The 22,994-nt window shown below is 41.6% G+C and overlaps 1 protein-coding gene across 1 annotated transcript in view; it reads right to left on the bottom strand.

The window, feature by feature from the left end:
• Positions 1-22,994, bottom strand: part of PLXNA2 (plexin A2) — a 498,241-nt gene that overhangs the window by 78,366 nt on the left and 396,881 nt on the right. The window contains exons 15-17 of the mRNA XM_063142969.1: positions 19,302-19,438; positions 14,268-14,435; positions 9,640-9,733 (exon numbers count right to left, since the gene is read on the bottom strand). Of these exons, the coding sequence (XP_062999039.1) occupies positions 9,640-9,733; positions 14,268-14,435; positions 19,302-19,438 (399 nt within the window). The remainder of the gene's footprint in view (positions 1-9,639; positions 9,734-14,267; positions 14,436-19,301; positions 19,439-22,994) is intronic.

Genomic DNA, 22,994 nt, shown 5'->3' on the forward strand with positions numbered 1-22,994 from the left:
AGTGTGGAGACTTCCGCGGCTTTTTGCGGCTCCTCGCTTACTCACGAGGAGCCGCGAAAAGCCGCGGACCTGGCACAGCGCTCATAGGAGCGCTGTGCCCATCGGCGGGGGGGGGGGGAAGAGAGGGGAGGGCGAAGGATGGGAGGGTGGGTGGCACGGGGGAGGGCGGGTGCGATCGCGCCGCTGCCGCCCGAGCAAGCAGCCGAGCGGCGCTTGCCCGGGCAATGTCGCCCCATCCCGGGCATTGCCCGGGCAAGCGCCGCTCGGCTGCTTGCTCGGGCGGCGGCGGCGCGATCACACCCGCCCTCCCCCCGTGCCACCCACCCTCCCATCCTTCGCCCCCCTCCCCCGTTTTTTAAAAAATAATGAAACAGCCACTTACCTTCCTGGAGTCTTTGGGCCACCCGCGGGCCCTTTAAACAAACAAACAAAAAAATGGCGGACTCCGCAGGGCTTGCGTCCTCCCTGCGGCTCCGCCGTCTGGAAGCGTGGGGGAGGCACGCTAATGTTAGCGCGCCTCGGCCCCGAATCCCTGCCGGCGTAAGCCGGCAGGTCTAGGAAGGCCCACAGTCTCTCTTTCCTATTCTATTATGTGGAAGGATTTAACAAGATAGCCTAAGATCAATTTAGTTCTCTTCATACAAAGACATAAACGATATTACAAAAACAAAATTCATGTTAAATGACTCCATCAACTACAGTGAATTTTGGTAATTCCAAAGCATGGGACCTTTTTCCATTCCAGAAATAAGGAAATAAACACACATCCACACCTGAGCTCTACACATCTTATTGAAATGCTGGAAAAAAAACCCAAACCCTACAGATTGCAAAGCTCATTCAGCTTCTTTCCCAGTTCTTACTATCCTATTTATTCTTTCTTTCTTTTTAAACAACACACCACAAACCCAACAACCTCTCACTACAACTTAGCATTTTGCTAGGTTGTACCTAAAATTCCAACATAAAGCCAAATTCAGAGGAGCCTGGGGCTGTACAAAGAAGCTTAAATATGGATTACCCAGCAGTTGGCATCTGGAAAAGTTCAGGTTCTTTTTAATGTATATAGAATCCATGGGGGGGGGGAATGTGGAGAAAGACTGAGTGGTTGAAGCAAACCTGTTTGGAACATGATAGGATCATTAGCTCAGATTTGCATCATTATAGTCTCCCTTTGCCCCCAACCAAACATCAGGCCATCAGATGGCACTTCAAACTGAACATAACAACAGAATATGAGTTTTTGAACTAGACCCTTCCCCCCCCCACTCTACTTTCATGCTGTCTTTCTTTCTGCCAAATATGCCTTTCAGCTGAACTTGTAATTAATGTCTGGTTCTCCTGACAAATCTAAGCCATTTCCCCATGCCAGCTGTATTGAACAATCAGTTGGTCACACAAGGGATTTGGAGTAAAATGAAGGTTATGTCCCATTGGTAAAAAGTTGGCGGCCCAGCTCCTTCTTCCCCTGAGAGAAGAGATCATTAGAAAGAAAAGCATGGTTCCTACTGTTGGGAGTATTATTTACAAATCATGTCCTGTGAAGCAGCAAGAGGTGTTTAATTTGGACTGGCTCAACAAACCAGACATTTACTTTTTGTCCACATTTGTGTATTAAGAACAACCTTTTCAATAATAATTCAATGAAATGTTCTTTTTTAAACCAGAAACACGAAATGTGGAGTCAAGGGAAGAATTGCATGGTGCTTAGGTCCTTCTAAGGATGATATGGAGTAGGCACCTCCTCTGGGTGCCTACTCCGAGAGAGGCTCGGAGTGTGGCAACGAGGGACAGGGCCTTTTCGGTGGTGGCCCCCAGACAATGGAATGATCTCCTTGACGAGGCTCGCCTGGCGCCAATGCTGCTATCTTTCCGGCGCCAGGTTAAGACTTTCCTCTTTGCCCAGGCATATGGTGGCACATCGTAATCACCCATATGCTTAGTTTTTTAATGGTTTTTAATGCTTTATGTGTGTATGTTCTATGTTTTATTTATTTTATTTATTTATTTATTACATTTTTATACCGCCCAATAGCCGAAGCTCTCTGGGCGGTTCACAAAAAGCTTTCTGGGCGGTTTTAGGATTTTAAATTTTGTATACTCATTTTTATCTTAATTTTAGAATTTCTGTAAACCGCCCAGAGAGCCCTGGCTATGGGAGCGGTATATAAGTGCAATAAATAAATAAATAAATAAATAAATATGCAAGAGGCTTGTATCTTCAGAATGTTTTTTTCAAATTAATAATGGGCCTGTTCAAACAACACGCTAAGCCATAATTAGGTTGCTAACCCTTTCGCAGAAAATGGTTAGTGGGTGTGTTTAAACTGTGGTTATGTAGCCACCATGGTTAGGAATGATTCACACAACACGCTAAGTCATGGCTCAATGACGTGCTAAGCCATAATGTTTAGCTCAAATGCTGAACCATTGTGGCTTAGCGTGCCATCTGAACAGGTTCTATGAATCAGCCCCCTACCAAAAAAATGTCAAACTGCATCAGACGTATGGGCCCATCTAATCCAATGACAACGGTTCTCTGTCAGAAAAAAGAGAACTGACCTCAGGTTAGCCAATCAGGAAGAGCAATTCATATCTGCCACATCTTTGCCTTTGACTTGTGAGGCACAAACACTTCCCGTGGCAATTTCCAGTGGAACTCCCATGTCCTGATTTGCCTTAAAGGCTCCACAGTTATCTCCAGTGAAGAGCACCAGAGCTATCTTCTCGTGCTATCTCCAGTCAGCACAAGGCAGCAGTACCTTTCACTCCAGCTAACTGTTGCATCACACCAAACTGTATTAAAACTTCAGACACAGGCCATGAATATCAGGGGTGTGAGAGGTCCGGCCTACCACCCCCTTATAGCTGCAGCACTGCTTATCCCTTCCTTATCTCTGATTAGAGGTCAGAGATAAGGAAGGGATTTCCGCATTAGCAATAGTAAGGGGAGTCCTTCCCTCATCTCCAATCTCTGATGAGAGATCAGGGATAAGCAACAGTCCCCCTTAACTAGACTTTACTCCATTTTTTTTTATTCCTTTGGTAGCATTAGAGCCATTCTCAAACTGTAGGTGAATATGTGTGTGCGAGTGTGTGTGTTTGTGTATGCATGAGTATGTGTATGGCCGAACTCCTTTAACTGGAGAGAACAACATAAATATCAATTATTATGTCCACCTAGTATATCAAAAAGATGACAGTATTTGCCGTAAAAGTGGAGTTGTTGGGACAAGGGAGCACACCCATTCCACTTCACTGTTCAGTTTCAGAAATATTCATACTGTACACTTTTTTTGACCCTTCACAGCATCCCTAATGAGAACAAACGAGGAAGAAGAAAGCTCTGCCAGCAAACATCAGACCATTTCAGAATACTGCTCTATAGCTGCCATTTGTTTTAAATCTACACCATTTGGAGCCATGAGACTCTCAGCTGCAATACTGCGTACAGTTAAGTGCACTTAAATTTCATTTATATTAATGGGATTTCAGTGCAAAGAACTGTGTGCTGGACTGCAGCTATCAGTTTTACAGTTTTGAGTCCTGACAGTTGTGGGGAACTGCCTCAATAGAGAATTTTAAAAGGTAAGTAATCAGAAGCTACATTTTCACAGATTTATGTAGTTTCCCCCTGCAAAATGGCAGGCATCATAAAAATACGTAGCTCATCTACACAATATCCCAGCAATGTGTATCTACATGCCCTTCATCAATCTGACATCTTGCTTAGACTTACTCATGACCTCAGTAGTCAATATCCAATCCTGTCTGAGGATCTTTTTATCAGCTCCAAACTCCGAGGCTGCCAGTGACACGCACGCCAACAAAGTCATGTTGCCAGGTAGTAAAATGAAGCTGTTTCCTTGCAAAACAGTTCCTGAAAGTCACTAAATGGCACCAGTAAATTTGATTCTTTATGGTGTTCTAGGTTCCTTGCAGAACAACAATATTCAAAATCATAAAACATCCAACAGCACTACAATTCAAGGAGGTAAAATCTCTCTCTCTCTCTCTCTCTCTGTGTGTGTGTGTGTGTGTGTGTGTGTGTGAGTGAGTGAGTGAGAGAGAGAGAGAGAGAGAGAGAGAGAGAGAGAGATTGATTATGAATGGCAATGGTGAATGCCTCTCCAATGGGAGCCAAAGATTATTCTTGGGATGGGGACATCTGAGATGAACAGACGAAAGAAGAACATAAATATGAAAATTGTATGGCAGCGCATTGATGCTACGGTGCTCACCAACTTGTAGTGACCTTCAATTTAAAAACAAAACAAAAAACATGAACAACCATAAAACACAGAAAGCAGCAAGGTTTTAAAAGCGAAATGAAATCAATCAACAAGACCAAAATTATATCTAAAAGAATTGGGAAAACAAAAGGTCTGAAAGCACAACAAAATAGGTGCCAGGCAGATCTTTCTGGAGAAGATATTCCATAATCTGGGTGTCACTACTGAGAAGGCTTTCTCCTTGTTAGCCACCTGCCTTACCTTAATGGTAGGGGGCATGCACAGAAGACCATGAACTAAAGATCTTAATTTATGGGTAAAAATATAAAAATAAAGGCAATTCTTCAAGTATCTTGGTTCTTAGCCATGAAGGGCATTAGAGATCAAAATCAGCAATTTGAATTCAGCCTGGAAACTGAACAGGAACCAGTGCAAATAGCATAACACCAGCATAATTTGGTCATAACGTCCATTCTCAGCTGGTAATCTAGCTGCTACATTCGGAGCTATGTTTTTTTGTATTCTTACATTTATATCTTGCCTTTCCTCCAAGGAACCTATGATTTCATTGAACAGACAATTGTAAAAACCTTTTCGAATAAGCCCTGAGGAAGGATGTTTTTTTGTCCAAAATGCGTAGGCATTTAAACCCTTTTCTGTACAAATAATATTTTGCAAGATTACCCTTGGTTCCGCCCCTGCCTTTGGCTTATTTTTTCCACTCCCATCTTTAAGGGCACCTCCAGGCAGAGTGGATTACTGTAGTCTAGCCTGGAGGTTATTAGAGGCTGAATCTCTGAGGCCAGGCTATCTTTGTAAAGGTTTAGGCATCTTTTAGCCTGTCATCTCTAGTTCATTCATAAGAACCGCCTGTTTTATTTAATTGCACTCAATACAACACCAATATTCCTTCTATAATATTCATAGAAACAGGGAGGAGGCTAATAATAAAAAGGGTAAGTTGAATCAAAAAGAAAGCATAACGTCCATAGCTCTATGAATTTGAAAAGAACCCCCCCACACACACACAAAGAAACAGTAGTAAGGCCTTATAATGACCTTTTTTTGATAACGAGGCATTTGTACAGAACAGAATGATGGCAGGGAGCCTTATTAACAACAGCAGAAAAGGAATATGTTTAAAAGACTTCCGTTATGGGAAGGTACCTGGGACATAAGAACATAGGAAATTGTCTTATACTGAATCATACCATTGCTCCATTTACTTCAGTATCACTTATTAAAGTGATACTGGCAGGAGCTTTCAAACAGGAGTCTTCCTCCATTCTACCTGGAGATTCCAGAAACTGAATCTGTGACCTTTTGAATGTGAAGCATGTGCTTTACCACAGAGCTCCAGCCCTTCTTGTTCTAAACCCTGATTATCTTGCCAGTTGTTCTAATGACTAAGGGTCAAACTAGATGAGATACCATCCACACAATTAGAAAAAGATTGAATGGCTTTTTAAAAGTAAATTGCTGATATATAGGGGACATGATCTGGACTACGAACCTGGCATGGGGGTGGTGGTTAGTTTTTTTTTAAAAGAGTTTGCTCCCACTGCACTCCCAATCCAGATTGGCCTTTTTGCACCTGTTATTTGTATTGGGTAAAAAGCTCCTATTCACTCCAACGAGAGCATTTTTATCAATGTACCAATTTACCAATGTATCAATTTACCAACGAGAGCAATTTTATCAACTCTCCTTTATTCCTCATATTGAGGCAGTAGCTAAATCTTGTCGATTTTTCCTGTATAATATTGCCAGGATTCGATCATTTTTGTCTGTCTCTTCCGCCAAGACGCTTGTTCATGCACTGGTTATTTCACGGTTGGACTACTGCAACCTTCTTCTCTCTGGCCTTCCTTCTTCTCACATCAGTCCGTTGGTTTCTGTTCACCACTCTGCCGCAAAGATCATCTTCTTGGCTCGCCGCTCTGACCATGTTACTCCGCTTCTGAAATCTCTTCATTGGCTTCCAATTCACTTCAGAATCCACTATAAACTTCTCCTGTTAACCTTCAAAGCTTTTCACGGTCTAGCTCCTTCCTATCTCTCCTCTCTCATCTCACACTATCGCCCCGCTCATGCTCTTCGCTCCTCTGATGCCAGGTTTCTCGCCTGCCCAAGGGCCTCTACTTCCCTTGCTCGGTTCCGTCCATTTTCTTCTGCTGCCCCTTACGCCTGGAACACTCTTCCAGAACATTTGAGAACTACAAGTTCAATCGCAGCTTTTAAAGCTCAACTAAAAACTTTTCTTTTTCCTAAAGCTTTTAAAACTTGATGTTGTGCAGACTTTATACTGTTAGTTTTACCCTACCCTGTGCCTGCTTACCCTACCCTGTGCCTGTTTGCATTCTCTTCCCCTCCTTATTGTTTTACTATGATTTTATTAGATTGTAAGCCTATGCGGCAGAGTCTTGCTATTTACTGTTTTACTCTGTACAGCACCATGTACATTGATGGTGCTATATAAATACATAAATAATAATAATAATAATAATAATAATAATAATAATAATGTAAAAAAAAACACCTCTGAGATTGGGATTAAAGTAGGAGGCAAAGGGTTAATGCTTCCTACCCACTCATCAGAGTCCTAATCTGGATATTCCTCCCACACCTGCAATTTACTTGCCTCTTGTTTAGTTTGGCCCTGAGTGAAGGTAGACAGAATGACTAAGTCAAGGGAGATCACAATTTACATTCTGTAGTCAAAGATAAAAGGTATTACAACTCTTATGTATTGGCATGGTGATTTATAAAGTGAAGGACAAATGGTTGAAGGCTAGATAAAAGTGGTAAGAAGTGATGGATAAAAAGAGAGAGATACAAAAGCAAAATCCTCTTCACCTAGAGCTCCAAGTTCCCAGGAACAGGGAGAAAACTATTCCCCCTCTCTGTTACAAACATGCACATCTGGATATTCTGTGTAACAGAACCATTGATTCTGAGTGTGGTGAAAGCATGCTGGAAAGCATGACGACCATTAGGGTCAGAAACAAATTCTGCACTTGCAATAGAAGTGTACATGCGCCAATGTCTTTCCCTCCTTCGTTCTTGAATTGTGTTGTGTGAGTACTATACTCAGCTGCATATGTAATTTCTCATACGATGCTGAGAAACATCTGGGACAATAGCTGGAGGCCCCTTTTCTATAGTGACAGCTTCATTTGTCTTGGCTTATAGGTACCTTTTTGGCATTGGAGCTGTGACACAAGTTGTGTTTAAGAGCTGAACTTGATTTTAATTAAAAAAGGCCTCTTGAGCGCACATTGGTGAAAACCATTGTGCTACGGTGGAAACTCCTTGGAACTTTTTATCACGTTGTCTACAAACAAAGGATGCAAGAAAGGGAATGTGCTCACAAGAGCCTGAATTTGTGGAATTGCCATCTTCTTAGAGATGACCTCTAGTTATTAGCCTGTGGGGGCTAAGGGTATGCTAAGAGCAGGGAGGAACTATATGGAAATCCAAACATAAAGTACATTTGCATGGGCTGCATTCCACACTGACCTGGGGCAGAGCAAATCTTTGTGCTTAAAGGGGGCTCTTACATCTCTTGCTTTTACGAGGCTCTGATAGTTCCACATTAGCCCCAGGACAACCCCATTGTCATGAAGCAGGTGCTCAGAGGGGTAGGCTCAGTGAAGACATCACTTCCATTGTGTCTCTGTCAACCCCTCATTGCCTGTTTACGAAGTGCACCTCTCCCTTCTGCTGAGGTTTTTTTGTGTAGCTTGGATGATATATAGCAGGGCCTCATAATGACACAAGCGCCATATGCCTCCATTGTCCTCTGCTAAATGCAGTTTCTCCATATGACAGAGCTCTGTGGAGCAAAACAGGAACAAGCCCTTGAGGTTCTCCATGATAATGATTCCAAAGGGGATTCACCGATTGTACCCTAAGATGTGACTGCACAGAGGTTACTTTTGCACTTTAACAATATGCTGGAGATGCAGGATGCAATCCTCAGACATTATCAAAACGTACAATGTAAAGTGAGTTATCCTGAATGAACATAATTCTTTCTCAGATGCAGGACACCACCTGCACAGACCTCACAATTCCAGATGAAGAGGAAAGCAACATTTAGCCTGGGCACTGAGCGGCTATTTTTATTTGTTTGTAAGCTTCGGCTATTGGGCGGTATAAAAATGTAATAAATAAAAAATAAAATAAATATCCTGGTTTATCAGCCCAGAAAAAGTCCTCCAGGCATCTCTCATAAAGATGCTGAGTAAATGCATCTTACCCTAGATGGAAGGCCCACACACAGACTAGGGATGTATGAGAAATTCATTTTAGCCCATTTTTTAAAAATCAGAATTCACCCAATTTGCATCTCCCAGACTCGAATACAGACGGGAATGCAATCTGTGGTCGAAGTCTGTACATTTCGAAGGAAGAAGTTTGAGCTCCAGTCCCATGTAGCCAAACTAAACATGATATCCTGCAACAGAAACATTTGTGTTTACGAAAGTAAGTTGTAAATGTGTAGGGGGGTCGTACGCAAGGATCTGCAAAGTTTGCTAGATGGGATAAATCAACCCTAACATACGAAATCCCTAACTGGTAAAAATAAAATAAAAATCCAAACAAAACCAAAATAGACTGCACCATATTATTCCTCCCTTAACAAAAGGTCAAAGGCTACCTTCGTTAATTGTCTGTCCTGTCGATCCCTTTTATTACAAGAGCAATCTATCAACAAGCAGAGTAAATAATGCCCCTTCTCTTAGGCATTGTGTGAACTCAGGCACTACTTTGTCTGTGTGAACAAGCCTGCTGTCTGGACTCTTTGGAATTTAGTCACCTACATCTGAGATCTAATTATCCTTTTAAAAATCTAGTTTTAACAAATAAATCATCTGAAAGATAAACACTGCAAGTTTAAGCCCTTTGCCAAGGAGGCACTTTTATTAAAGGATTCTGCATTTGTAGAGTCGTTTCACTTTCAATGAGAATTTAGAATCTGAAAGTCACTGGAAGGCTTCCCTTATTTTGCTGGCATGTGTTGGATCACATATTGGAATTGTTTTGCTAACAATATGGTTCAAAAGGTTTGCTTATGTGCGCCTGGAAAAAGAAGAATTGTAGAAAGCTATGAAGCTATATATTTAGGAAATATGGTATTCCCTCAAAAGAGTTTAAGATGGAATGGGGTGGTAAAATCTCAGTACCTCAAAAAACACCCTCAGAATACATCTCAATTCCCCTGAGTAGAATGTGTCTATCCTATTAGCAAAGAATACCAGAGACACACTTTGTAGAGAATACTTTCTTTTCCAATGGGCTAAAAATACTAAAAATGCAGAGGAACAGTTTACGATGGAATGGCCATGTCCAGAAAGAAACTTGTTTAAGGCAGGATGAAACTCTGGCAAAAGCAGCTACTTACATTGACTGACTCCTTGCCATTGTACTTCACTCGGATCCTGGGCTCTTGTATGACATCCAGGTTGGATCCTGTGACAGTCAGAGGCGTATGGCCACTGAGAGGAAGCAGAAGACATTGGGTTAATGAGGTTTGGCAAGGGGAATTGGGGGAGAGCCCAGTACCCATGTTTCTGGAAAATACAAATGCTTGGTGAACTCAGCAAGATGCTTCCTACTGGCTGTATAGGAACGAGGTGACAAAGTGGATTAATATACCATCACCCGGATTCTGGCTAGAGCTGTCTCATAAGTTAATTGGATTTTCTGGTCTCATCTGTCCCCCTAGTGGGCAGTTATATCTCCCCTGCAACATTTTTTTTAGGGTTGGCAAGAGGAAAAAATAAAGATCCAGGACTAAATAAAGACAATAAATTAGAGTGCTTAATGGTTTGCTTTACACATTAAGCACACTCCAAAGAAAGAGAAGGTGCACATTATATAGTGCTTGCAGGGAACAGATTGCTATTTTGCTAATCACTTTGTAATCTCTAGCAAAATTACTACACATTGGGCAGGGATTTTCACAGAAAAATGGATGTCAGGTAAATGAAAAGAGAGGCATAATGGCCCAAAGGAAGTGACAGTGAGGGTGCTCGTCATAGAGCTTATTTCCTTGACTGAAATACTACAGCTCAACAGGAGTAAGCTTATTTGAAAATCAAGTTTCTTTTTAACTTCCAAAGCAGCAGAGATGTTGGGGGAGGTGAAGAATCATGATTCCACATTTGAAGGTGAAAAGAATCCAAAGCCAAACTAGATGGCTGGAAAAAGCGACCAGGAATTACCTTATACAAAAAAGTCTCTCCTGTGGCATAATCTGACTACCTGAAAGTCATGTTAAAGTAAAAAACAAGAAAAAAAAGAGGTCAACAGCCCTGTTGTTGTGTGAAAACTTTTAAACACACTTAAGAGGTTCTTTGGATGTCTTTTGAATCCTCCTCTAAATTCAGCCTCTCCAAATTCCTATGGTATGTTTGAGTGCCTCCATGATCTCACCCAGCCCAGGATATGTGGATGCCTTGATAGCGTATCAAGTCATTTCTGCCCAATCAATGTTATTCTGAGTTTCTCCTGCAGTGAGTTCAAAGTGTTCCAGGGATTGGCATGGGCTCAGTCTCACAAATTCTCCCCACCCTTGGTGTTTCAGGTACTGAAGCGGTAGGGGAAGTGGCCTCTACCAGCCAAGTCATCTTTATTCTGTCTTACTTACATCCAGAAAGCCAGAGTTTGACATGACCTAGAGAAGTACAATATGTACAGTTTGGGAACCCCAAGAAGCCACTGAACACATAAAACTGGTCTGCCTAAGATATCAATACCTGCAGATTTTTAAAGTTTGGGCATTCCATTTCCCCCAGCATGTTGTGCACTTCTGGAAATCAGTTTGAGCCCAATGCCTCAAGTGATCTCCAGAATCTCCTCTTAAAAGTTCACCCTTGTCCATTTTTGCAAGAAACACTTCCATCTCCCTAGTGGTCAGTTTGTTTTCAGAGTGTGAAGCTTCTGCACAAACATTTCATCCTTCGTGTGCAGCTCTATGAGAGCCAAAAAAAGTTACAGCAGTGAAGAAATTGACCCAGCATTATCGAAAGAGGTCCATCCGAGCCTGTACTTTAGAGCACTCCTGTAGTGTGCAGCAGTGCATTTTGGGTAAACAACATGTTTTGATCGGCATCAGCTTTTTTATGCATTGGTTGTCACTGGCTCTGTTTTATTCCTGACTCTCTGACGCTCTTAAGAAGAAGCCTTTAATGAGCAATTGTGCATTTCTCCAGCAGATGGGAGTGATCACGGGACTCCGTTCACTCTCCCGGAATCTCGTCACAGATTGCCATGGTTGTAATTGCCTCAGTAATTACAATTGAGTTAATAACTCTGATTTTCCAACTCAGGGAACAGGGATGCTCTAACTGCCTAGCAATGAAGAATTCAGGTCTGTGGATGGGAGACATTCTATTCCAGATAGTTTGCTCTTTAGTAATATACTGAAGGGGACTGAGATGTTTTCAAAGAGCTTTCCTGAGCTTCTGCAACTACTATTCATAGCCCCAGCAAATGCAAACTATGTGTTGCTCTTAAGGGCATAATTCTTCAGCATGCTCAGATCCTCTCAACCCAGAAAATCCACAGGAATGGATGTGCCAAGCTCATTGATGGATCAGACCTTATCCATAAATCTTTAGTATTTACACAAGTGGAATAAATCCCCTAGGAGCCTGAGAAGCCGGGTGTTGACAATGGAGAGCAAAGCAATGCAAGGGGATGACAGATAATAGCTCTTTCTCCCAAATAAAGGACTGTGCTGAATCACAGATTGTGTTTTCTTTTCTATGGGGGGGGCAATAATAATTTTTAAATGAGAACTTTTAAAGTTAGTGTTGATTCTAGAGTCATCACCAATAAGACTCCAAGGGCTGAGACGGCAAGGGAAAAAAAGCAGCTGCAGAAAGTCCCCCCCCCAAAAAATCCTCTAAAACACTGTTTCTGTTCATTAACTGTTGATTGCAATTTTTAACTTTTCAATACAATGAACCTCTTCCCCCCTTCCTACCAACCCCTCTGGGTTTCCTCCCCCACTCCCTTTCATACAGTCCTTAGAAATATACTTAGAGCATCATCAGACAGGGAGGGGGGAATCGTGTTTACTTACCATTGCTTCCCTCCCCACACTTCTGTCCCATGATACTTCCTCTTTACACAGGGGAAGAAAGAGTAAGTAAACAAAGACCACGTGGCCCATTCAGTGGGTGTTTTTATCACACTGCTTTTCCTGCACACAGGTGGCACATTTTGCTTCCAACCCCCACACCCCAAAGACCCATGGATTTACCAGGGTCTTATTTGTTGTGGAAAGACCAGAAGGAGTGGGAGACGCATGGGAGGCAGATGGTGTCGTCAAAAGGACCCATGAAAAGATGTGAGTAGGCACTAACAAGTGTGCAATGAAACACTCGTCTGATGATGCTCTTAGAAAATAGACCTATCCTGGATAAAACATTTGTTGTAATTTAAACAAATTAGTTGATGGTGAAAAGTATTCATAGAATTTGTGCCTGTAAAGATGTAACTTTCATCAGAAATTTCACTCCAATGTTTTTCTTTCCCCACCATTCTTTTTCTTCCCAGTTTCTAGAAAAGGGCATTTAGAGAAGAACTGGGTACAATGGGTGGATAGACTATGCTATTTGGGCTAAGAAAAGGCAGCATCCTAATTAAATGTACATCCTGATTTAAACACTGGCACCAAAAGGATTGAGAAGGTCACCACTAATCACCCAAAGTAAACATGCTAACTGTGTAGTAGAGCACCCCACTTTGCTACATTATGAAGCATTATGAAGTATTGTGCATAGGATACTGAAGTGTATCTGTGACTTAAATCCCCTTAAGGTGAAAATTCCAACTACACAATTCATGTTGAAGATGAATTAAAGTCTGTCTCATTATACCAAACAAACATTTCTGGTTTTTTAGCACACCCAAATCAAAGGTGCCTCCAGAAATAATTCTGGCAAATGCATGTAGACAGACTACTCTGTTCCTAAACAGCTGCCCAGAAAGGGTGGATGCTCATAGAACTGAATTGTACTCTATAAGGAAGGACAGATTTCATTGCACAGTGGTCCATGGCTTAAGACAAGAACAGCTAACCCACAGGCTCGATACCCCATGATGGATATTCAGCCACTTGGGTGTGTCCTCATTGGATCCAGATCCCCCTTTCTCTTTTTTCTTTCCCAAATCACTCTGTCAATTGGGACAGATTGTTCAGCAAATTGCAGGCACAGTGGCCCTGATCCAGAATGGGACCTTGGAGTGGAGAGATAGTAGGGTGCTACAATCCTTTATCCCCAACAGTAATCCTGATCTGGACTGGGCCACCTGCACCAGCAATTTGCATTGGGTAAAAATGCTCTTATTCACTCCAGTTGATTAAAGTCCCCCACACCAGGGGTCCAATCTGCACTGGTCTCCTTGTACCTGCAAGCAAGAGATTTTTTTTTAATCTAAGTTGCAGACAAGCTTCTTACTGTTGATCTGGACTGGGAGTAAAGCGACAGGGGGGAAGGTTAAAGACCCCCCCCCCTAACTTCCCATGCTAGGTCCCAATCCAGATTATGACCTTGCATCTGAAATCTGCAAAGCAATCTGGGGAGGAAGAAGAGTAAAAAGGAGGTGGGGCCAAGGAGAAGAGAAACCTGCAGGAGAATGCATGTGTGTCTGTGGGTAGATAACCTCCCAAAGGGGATTAAGGCTAACCAAGGTGGGTGTGCTTTTGGAAGGATTAGTTCAAAGCCACATGGTTTTTCCCAGATTTTTGGGAGGAAGTGAGTTTCATATCTTAAACCAAGGGTGGGGAACCTTTCCCTCTCCTGAGGGCTGCTGTGCTGTTCTTTAGGGGTAATGTGCTTGGGGCCATCCCCACTCTCCATCCATCTTCATATAAGCACACACTTGATTCATCCATTCACTACCTTTCCATCTCACCCCCCTCCCCACAAAACATGGATCTTGTATTATTCTCTTTTTTACATCTCCTGATCCAAACCATGTGGTTCTTAGTTCCCCTAGTGTTAAAAGCCCAGTTACCTGGCTATGCTCCACTCGGGCTCAATACGTTGAACTTTGGGGTCATCGATGTATTCAAACTGTAACATGCTCTCTAACTGGGCCCGATCCACACTGACTGAGACATGCACAGGTCCTAGACCATGAGTAGAAGGTGCAGAGACACAAACAATCTCATTTATAGATCTCCTGTAAGAGAAAAGAGAATACATAAACCTTTAACCAGTAATAAGGCAAACAACAGATAGTAATACTCTTGACATTCTTATAATGGTCTCTGGTTGAACTACAGATACAATTAATTTATTGGGTTTACTTAAACACAAAGTGGTGACAATCTTAAGGGTAAGATGTGGTGCCTACCTAATGGATATGGTAACTACTGGGAGCAATCATGCCACCAACTGCACACTAACATATTGTCAGCTGAAGGCATTCAACTAGCACAGCTCCTTGTAATGTTTGGACTGGAACTTGCTCAGAGTTATAAATCTGGTGTTGTGATCCAAACGTTCAGGAGCATCACCTGACCACATCTCCTCAAAATGCATGTGGGGATTGCTTGTTTAAAAGTATGCTCATATCAAGATCTCACTTCCTAGAGATAGGAACATAGGAAGCTGCCTTATACTGAGCCAGAACATTGGTCCAACTAGCCCATTGTTGACAACATGGACTTGCAGCAGCTCTTCAGGGTTTCAGGCAGGAATTTTTCATGCCCTGCCTGGAATTGCAGGGGATTAAACCTGGGACCTTCTTAATCCAAAGCATGTGCTCTGTCATGGAGACCCTTCCCTTTAGGCAAAAAATCGACTAACTGAATCCTGCAATGAAAAGTGTGTGTGTGTGTGTGTGTGTGTGTGTGTATGTGTGAATAAGTGAGAGTGAGAGCAAGAGCATACAACAAGGTGGTCCTGCGAGGGCAGCGGAACCAGTGGGAGGACAGTGGCAATATTTGATACTGGCCAGTGCCTTTCCTAAAATAGGGTGACCATATGAAAAGGAGAACAGGGCTCCTGTATCTTTAACTGTTATATTGAAAAGGGAATTTCAGCAGCTGTCATTTGTATATATGGGGAACCTGGGGAAATTCCCTCTTCATCACAGCAGTTAAAGCTGCAGGTGCCCTGCCCACTGTTAAATCTGGTCACTCTAGTATAGATCCTGCAGCTTTAACTGTGGTGATGAAGAGGAAATTTCACCAGGTTCTCCATATATACAAATGACACCTGCTGAAATTCCCTTTTCTATGCAACTGTTAAAGATACAGGAGCCCTGTCCTCCTTTTCATATGGTCACCCTACCTAAAAGGAACAAAAGACAAGTTTTTGCCCTGAGGAGCTTACAATCTAAGAGCCTTTCTACACCAGGCCTTTATTGTGTGCTCATCATTCCTCACTTACGATAGTTTGCATGTCCTTTACATGACATTGTTATCCACCAGGGTCTCTTCCCTGATTTGCAATTATTTTAGTGTGTGTGTGGGGTTCTAACAAGGAAAGACTGGTATTATTTCTGTATGGTAGGATAAGGGAAAAAAAGGAAAGGACCCTCTCGTGCAAGCACTTGAGTCATTGCTGACTCCTAGAGGGAGGCCTGCTTTCGCTGACCTTTTCTTGGCAGACTTTGTAGCGGGGTGGTTTGCCATTGCCTTCCCCAGTCACAGTTACCTTTCCCCCAGCTAGCTGGGTACTCATTTTACTGACCTCAGAAGGATGGAAGGCTGAGTCGACCTGAGCCGGCTGCCTGAGAACCAGCTTCCACTGGGATCAAACTCAGGCCTTGGGGAGAGTTTTAGCTGCAGTAACTGCCGCTTACTGCTCTGCGCCACACAAGGCTCTATGGTAGGATAAAGCCCAGTGTAATTGCTCAATTCCACTGTACCACAGTGCCACCTAGGCAGGATCTACACTACTGCTTTAAAACAATTTATAACAATAGTGACAACTGTTGGGGCCCAGGACACACTCCATATGCAGTTTTCAAACTGCTTTCAAAGTGTCCTATCCTGCTTGGTGTAGATCTGGTCCTAGTGTTTGTGTAACGGAATATAAGAAAAAGAAGAGAAAGAAAACCTCCAGAAACAAACACATGTAAAGGAACCAAGCTTAATCCTGCAAAGAATACAAAAACAGAAGCCTCAGAAAAAAGCCTCATGTAGAAACGTCCATTATCTAGATGGGGGTGGGTGGGATTAAAAGAGCAAAGGAAATAGTAAAGCATGGAAGAGTGATGGGTAACAATTCAAGAGCGAGAAAGAGCACACGGAGGGAGGGATGATGGAAAGGAAAGGAAAGAATAAGTAGAGATGTATGTACTGCTATGACTGTGTGCAGCCTGGGCCTGAGTAAGAGCCAATTCCCCTTAGAGCTTAATAATTCTCAGCCATTCCCTGCCATGTCCTTCTTCTATCCGTCAGTGCCTCATGTGAGTACAGGCATTTTAGCATGCCAGAGACCAGACTTCAGAGAAGCCTGCTTAGCCCTTGTGCAAGATCCAAAGCGACACATCACTGCTGGCAAAGAGTTACTGCAAGCTCCCTGTGATCAGTTAATTAGCTTTCTGCGCTATTACCATGTCGTCATGGTGAATCTCCCCACTCCTCCGATCAGAGGCAGGAGAATAGAGGGAAGCTGTAATTATAGTGAATCTCATTAGAAACTGCTTCATCTAATCAGTCTCTCTGCACATCATGAGTACATGCCAAGTTCATCACCTACAAACTGTGCAGTAAAAAAATGAAAAAGAAATCGGCCATGTTATGACCTTGTGTGGAAATTGGGCTGGATTCTAGGCAATGCTGGTTTACTGGTTTATGTGAGTTAATTAGATAATATGGTGAATTAGGAGCCGCTCTTAAAAGTAACCATTTATTTAGATGGATTATTGTGCTGGATGAAGACTGGACATAAAAGCAACTATTCCTGTACCAGTTCCTTGATCTATACATTGGAATGAAAGAAACTTAAAAAAAAACTCCTCTACAGACAATTATAAAAAATGATTTTGATTACCAGGAAAACTGCTCTTACAGCCTTAGTGGTATAATGTGAAGCTCAGCTATGCCTTTGGCTTGAGGTATTGGTGCTTCAGCTTACAAGAGTTCTGATTGGTCAGAAAATGAATAGAATGTTACCCTTCTACTTCCTGTTTCCAAATGAATCCAGTAGTGGGTGGAAAGCGATACAGAAGAGAGAGAGCACAGTATGGGGCACTTCAGCAGGGAAGCTTCACTACTTTGGCTTCATACTTTTCCACTATGGCACTTGCCCTCCAGCACAGTTTGTTCTAGGATGCTCACACTTTTAGGAAGACATTTTTGAATGCCCTTGGATAGCTTAAGGAAGGAAGTCAAGACCAATGTTTACTCTGCCAGGGTTTTGGTGTTTGGGACCTTGAAGGGAATGGAACAAGTAGCAAGATCAGGGCTGGATCCAGACTTAGTCATACTTGGAGTGGATTCATTGAAATCAATTGAATCCCATTGATTTCAGTGGGTCTATTCTAAGTATGACTAAGTCCGGATACAACTTGGTGTTCAACATAGCTTGAAGTATTGTCAAGTTATTATTTTATGATAGATGTCATTCTATATTATATAATATATTATCATAGCATTCGATAACGCTGTTGTCGTAATTTATTGTCATATAGCTCATTAGCCAAGTGGAAGGAGGAGGCTTCTGCAAAGTGAAAAGAAGGATAAAAGTCAATATCTGAACTCAGTTGCCCACAAGTGATTCACTGAATTAGGAATCTGTGAAAAGAAGTCAAGGGCACTCCAAGCATTCTTTCCAACTGTTCATGTTACAATACACCATCCAAATAATCCATCATCCAATTGCCAAAGAACAACAGCAGAAAGAGGAACATCCAAAGGCATTCAGATATGTTTTAGTTTTCTTTTCGAGCAACAAATCATGTGGTGTGGTTGGAAATATTTGTTTGTCATGTTGTGGCCAAAGGGCTGACAGTAGGCATACAAACAAGCAAAAGACAGAGTTCTGCAGAGGTCAGTGGTGTGCCCCAGGCCAGCACCAATTTCTGAGAGATCCTACACAAGTCCAGACTTAAAAGGACACCAAAAAGAGAAAATCTCATTTACAGATACAAAAAGAAATAGGTGGTAAATTTTAACTAGGAATATTCTGTTTTGCTTTTTATCTGTTCCAAAGGTATATATTAACTGTTTATTGAATGAGAAGAGGATATACTAAGACCATTGCTTCCCCCAGGCATACAAAGGGTGCTGGGCTGTTTTATCTCTTCAGAGGCTAGAGAAAGCAGCAATTCTGTCAGGATCCCACCCAGTATTTCTTACTCAAGTGACCATGTAAAGCACAAAGGCATGTGTCCATAGTTATTTACTGGTCATCACTTTGGCATGCTGTTGATATGGGTACATAAAATCAGTGTATATAAATCAGAGTACTGCATGTTTAAGAAGCATAAATGACAAATAATGCAAGCTGTGTCTTTTCCTTTAAAGAGTAAAAAAGCAACTCAAAACCTACTTTAGCTTTTGAGGGGGAAAACTTACAATTAAGCACAGGAATTAAAATACGCGTTTGCAGTTGCGAAATTCTAAGTCTACACACACACACACACACATGGCAAAGCTGCATCCTTAGTTCCTTTCTCTTAAACCTTTTCTCCACCATTCAGGTCACTACTGAGAGGAAGACGGATCTGCTGCCACCATAGCTACAGTAAAGATAACAGAGTGGAAGGAGATGTCTGTTGTTCTTTCAGGATTACACTTTTTCCTGAGAACAAGGGGATGGAGAACTTTTAAAGGGATTTTCCCAACAGCAGAATGTGATTTGGATTTGGGGAGGAGACAGGATTTTAATATATGTAAATAAAACAATAGATAAAATTAATACACGTTAACTCAGTTTATTGCTGTGCAATGCTCATCACTGTCAGTGAAAGGATGGCTTAATGTGATTAATGACAGGTTGGGTGTTTGTAGCTGGAGTAGTTTAAATGCTTCCCAGGGAAGCATGGAAGATATTATTACAACACAGAGATATGTATGTGCTAGCCCCTTACCCATAAAACTCGCAGGTCTGGTTTCCCAGTAACACCGACACACTGCTGCCAGCACCTAGAAAATGGCCAGTGATGGTCACCATAGTTCCTCCGGACTCTGGCCCACGGTTGGGACTCAGAGAGCTCACTGCAGGATTCTTGGAAAGAAGAAAGAAAAAGATAATCTGCCTTGGTCTGATGAAGTCCCATGGGAGAATACAGCCCCAAGATACATTTCTATGGACTGAGGTAGACCAAGAAGGACCTTTAGCAGAAGGTCCAAAATACATGACCACCTATCACTAGTGATAACAGTTTGCATGTTGTGGTCTTCTTCTCCTTCTTCTTCATTTTCTTTTGAGTGAACAATTTCAGTAGTTTGCAGCATGGATGTGGGAAACTGAGGCTCAATCACTACTAAACTGTGAAGCTCACTGGGTGGGTTTGGGCCATGCACTCAGACCTAACCCACCTGAACTCACTGGGCTGTGGGGAGGCTAAACCTCTGTTTTGAATTCCTTGGAGAATGGCAACATAAGAAACAAAAGTAACAAAATAATGACACTGTTTGGATTATGCATGCCATTAGTATCCTAAATTAAAGAGTTTTGCTTTTTGCACAATACTTTTCTTGCTGTGATTTTGCGTTCACTTGCAGGATGGGATTATAAGTAGAACTGCATTTATTAAATATGTATTTGTATTAGATTTGATTCAATAAAAATAATAACATAAAATTACCAAAGTTAATCATATAGACTAATCACACAAGGTTAATCAATCAAATGCATTCATTAAGTGATGTTCAAGTAAGATCTAAAGATTTCACTGCCGTAAGTATAGGTACTGCATTATCCACAAATCTTTCTATAGCAATCCATGGGAGCTTCATGGTGCTTTTGTGTTGTTTTCCTTTCTTTCTTTTTAATTAACATCATAAATAAAACTTTATCAAAGTTCAAACAAGTTGTCAGCTTAATTATTTTGAGTCCTTGCTGCTCCTAATTGGTTAATTTTTCTGTCAGAACAATGGTCCATAGGTGATTATACCATGAATCAATTCTACCATTTCTACCTGTTTGCCAACAGATGACTGTGAACACATGTGTGCAAACACACATAAACCCAGGAAGTTGTATAGATTACGTTGCATACAAAATGAGCCTGTTTTAGAGATGGCAGGGTTAAGATGAATTAAGGTCAATTGGTGCACTTACAATTCGTGATGGCTGCTTATTCTTACAAAAAGAATCTGAAGAAAACAGGCACTTTAAAATTTGTTTTCAGTCATGGATGTAACTAAATTGTTTCACTAATTCTTCTCCCCTTATGGCTCTCATCTGCTATCTGGCAAAACCCCAGCTACTTTCCCTGGACAGTGTCATCTTGGTGCTACAGCAGCACAGTGAATATGAGAGATTTCTTCACTGCTCTCAGATCATTGCATTTCCCAGGAGGCATCATACAAGCTGCCATATAAAATCAACTCAGTGGTCAAACTAATCCAGTGCCCTGGCTCTGAAGAGTGACCTATGAGGAATGATTTAGATATAATTTTCCTAGCTTGGGGATGTTTGGAAAGCATTCAAAGAGGCTGTATCTGGAACAGAGGGATAGGTTTTCTCCATATATGAGACTGTCTTACATCGGGGTTTGAGATTTATGCTACATAATGATGCTGTAATGACAGAACTGTAACCTAGATAGGTTACTGAACTCAGCATAAATAGGTGTTTGTCGCAGTTCCTGCCTGGCCTAGTGAATGGCTTTTCTGTGCCATAATTTCACTCCTTTCTATAATGGGGATAATGATGCTGACTTTTACAGCAAAATGCTTTGAAATCTATGAATGAAAAGTACAGCAGTGTTAATATTAAATTGTGCTCAACACTGGGTGGTTACCATGCTGAACTGCTAAAAAATATAAATGGCACATTCTAAGCAATTTTAGGTAACAATAGACAAGATGGCTGTTGCAGAAACAGGCAAACTTTAGGTCTTACATGGCCTTCAAGGCATCTTCCTTTGTTGTGCATAGGCTAATTGTTGCAGGGTATCAAGTTTTGTTGTTTAAGAATCCAGCCTTTCATGGCTGCATATAGGACAAAGCAAAGGCATCAAATTGAGTGCACAATTTATAAGAAGCTCAAATTCTTTATGCTTTTTTAAAAAAAATATGTCATGATTTCAATGACAGGCCAAGATTTTTGAGGCACCCCACCTCTCTTTCTAAATATGGTAGGTTAAATTATATGAGACCAAACAAGCTGCACATCTCCATTCCTGAAGCTAATGTCCAAAGCATATTAATTCCATGGAACAAAATATTTAAATTAGCTGTGACTCACCTAGTGTCTCCTGGTCCTAAATAAATTGCCTTTCCATAGTCAAAAGTCCCCCATGCTTTGGCTAGCAGCCAGTGTTTTCCTTGTCTGATTCCATTGTATATCTGAGACATTTACTTTTTGTTATGCTGGGAAAACAACCTCCATCTATAAATCAGGAATTCTAGGATGCTTCAGCCAGACAGCATTGCTGACTTGCTTAAAACACTGTTTTTCTCCATGAATTGTGAACACTCAACAAGAGTCACAACCCTACTGATGCTTACATGATCATTTATCCATGGATGAAAGGAAGAAGAATACAGAATTTATCTTGCCAGGAGTTATTGACTCTTACCTAACTTCAATCTGAGACTCATCTCCTGAATGTGTAAATGTTAAGACACTGCAGAATGTCATCCCATGATAACTGATCAACTATTGGGCAAACTCAATGTGAAGGACACGTTTTGTTCATGTATGTTCATATATAAATGTATAAAATGGGAGGTCTACTTTTTACCTCAAAGGGGGAACTAAACTCCCTCCCTCCCAAACTCCCTTTTTTTCTACCCAGTTTTAATACCAGAAGGGATCTATGCTGGGGGGGGGGGGGGAAATGCCAGGAGTGGTGATTACAAAAAGATAAAACAAGAAAAGAGATAAGGCAGGAGAAAATTACAAAGAGATTACAAAGAGAAAAGGCAGGAGAAAATTCAACTCCCCTTACCTGCACTTCCCTGTTGATGCTAAAATGAAAAACCATCTGCTTTATACATGAACAGGAAATATGCATGAACAAATGTGGGTACCACTGTCATATTGTGTTTGGCCTTAAAACACAACAATAGAGCCTGGTTAGTGTGTTGGACATTGGGTGAGGCTTGACCCAGGGTTGCCTCAGAATCAAAGGGAAGCTTTTCTTTTTGACATCTCTCCATTTCGTTATGGTATTTAAACAGCTCCAATTTGCCATTATGAAGTCTGTGTCAGTGCCAACAGAGAAGCAAAAAATGTCCAGGCAACAGGAAGAAATTATGTGCTGGTCGCTTTTTCCATTCATAAACAAGGTGCAGCAATGCAAAGAATGATAATGTTCAACATATGTTTAATGAGTTGCTGCAAGGTGTTACTCAGAGATTCATCTTCACAATTGCCTTCACCCATTTCAGCAAGGAGAAAGAGCTTTCAGATGTCCCAAAATATGCCTGAAATTATCTTCAAAAGCAGATCCTGAGCATTTTAAAATATTTGCTCTTTAGGATTTAAGACAACTTTTAAACTTATTACTCAGCTAATCTATAAGTGACAGCAAGACAATGGCCCTCTTCACATGAGGCTTTTATCGTGCACTTGTAGTTGGTCACTCATGGAAGTTTGCAGGTCCTTT

The sequence above is a fragment of the Elgaria multicarinata genome, chromosome 1 (assembly GCF_023053635.1).
Source record: "Elgaria multicarinata webbii isolate HBS135686 ecotype San Diego chromosome 1, rElgMul1.1.pri, whole genome shotgun sequence".
NCBI classification, from domain to species: domain Eukaryota; kingdom Metazoa; phylum Chordata; class Lepidosauria; order Squamata; family Anguidae; genus Elgaria; species Elgaria multicarinata.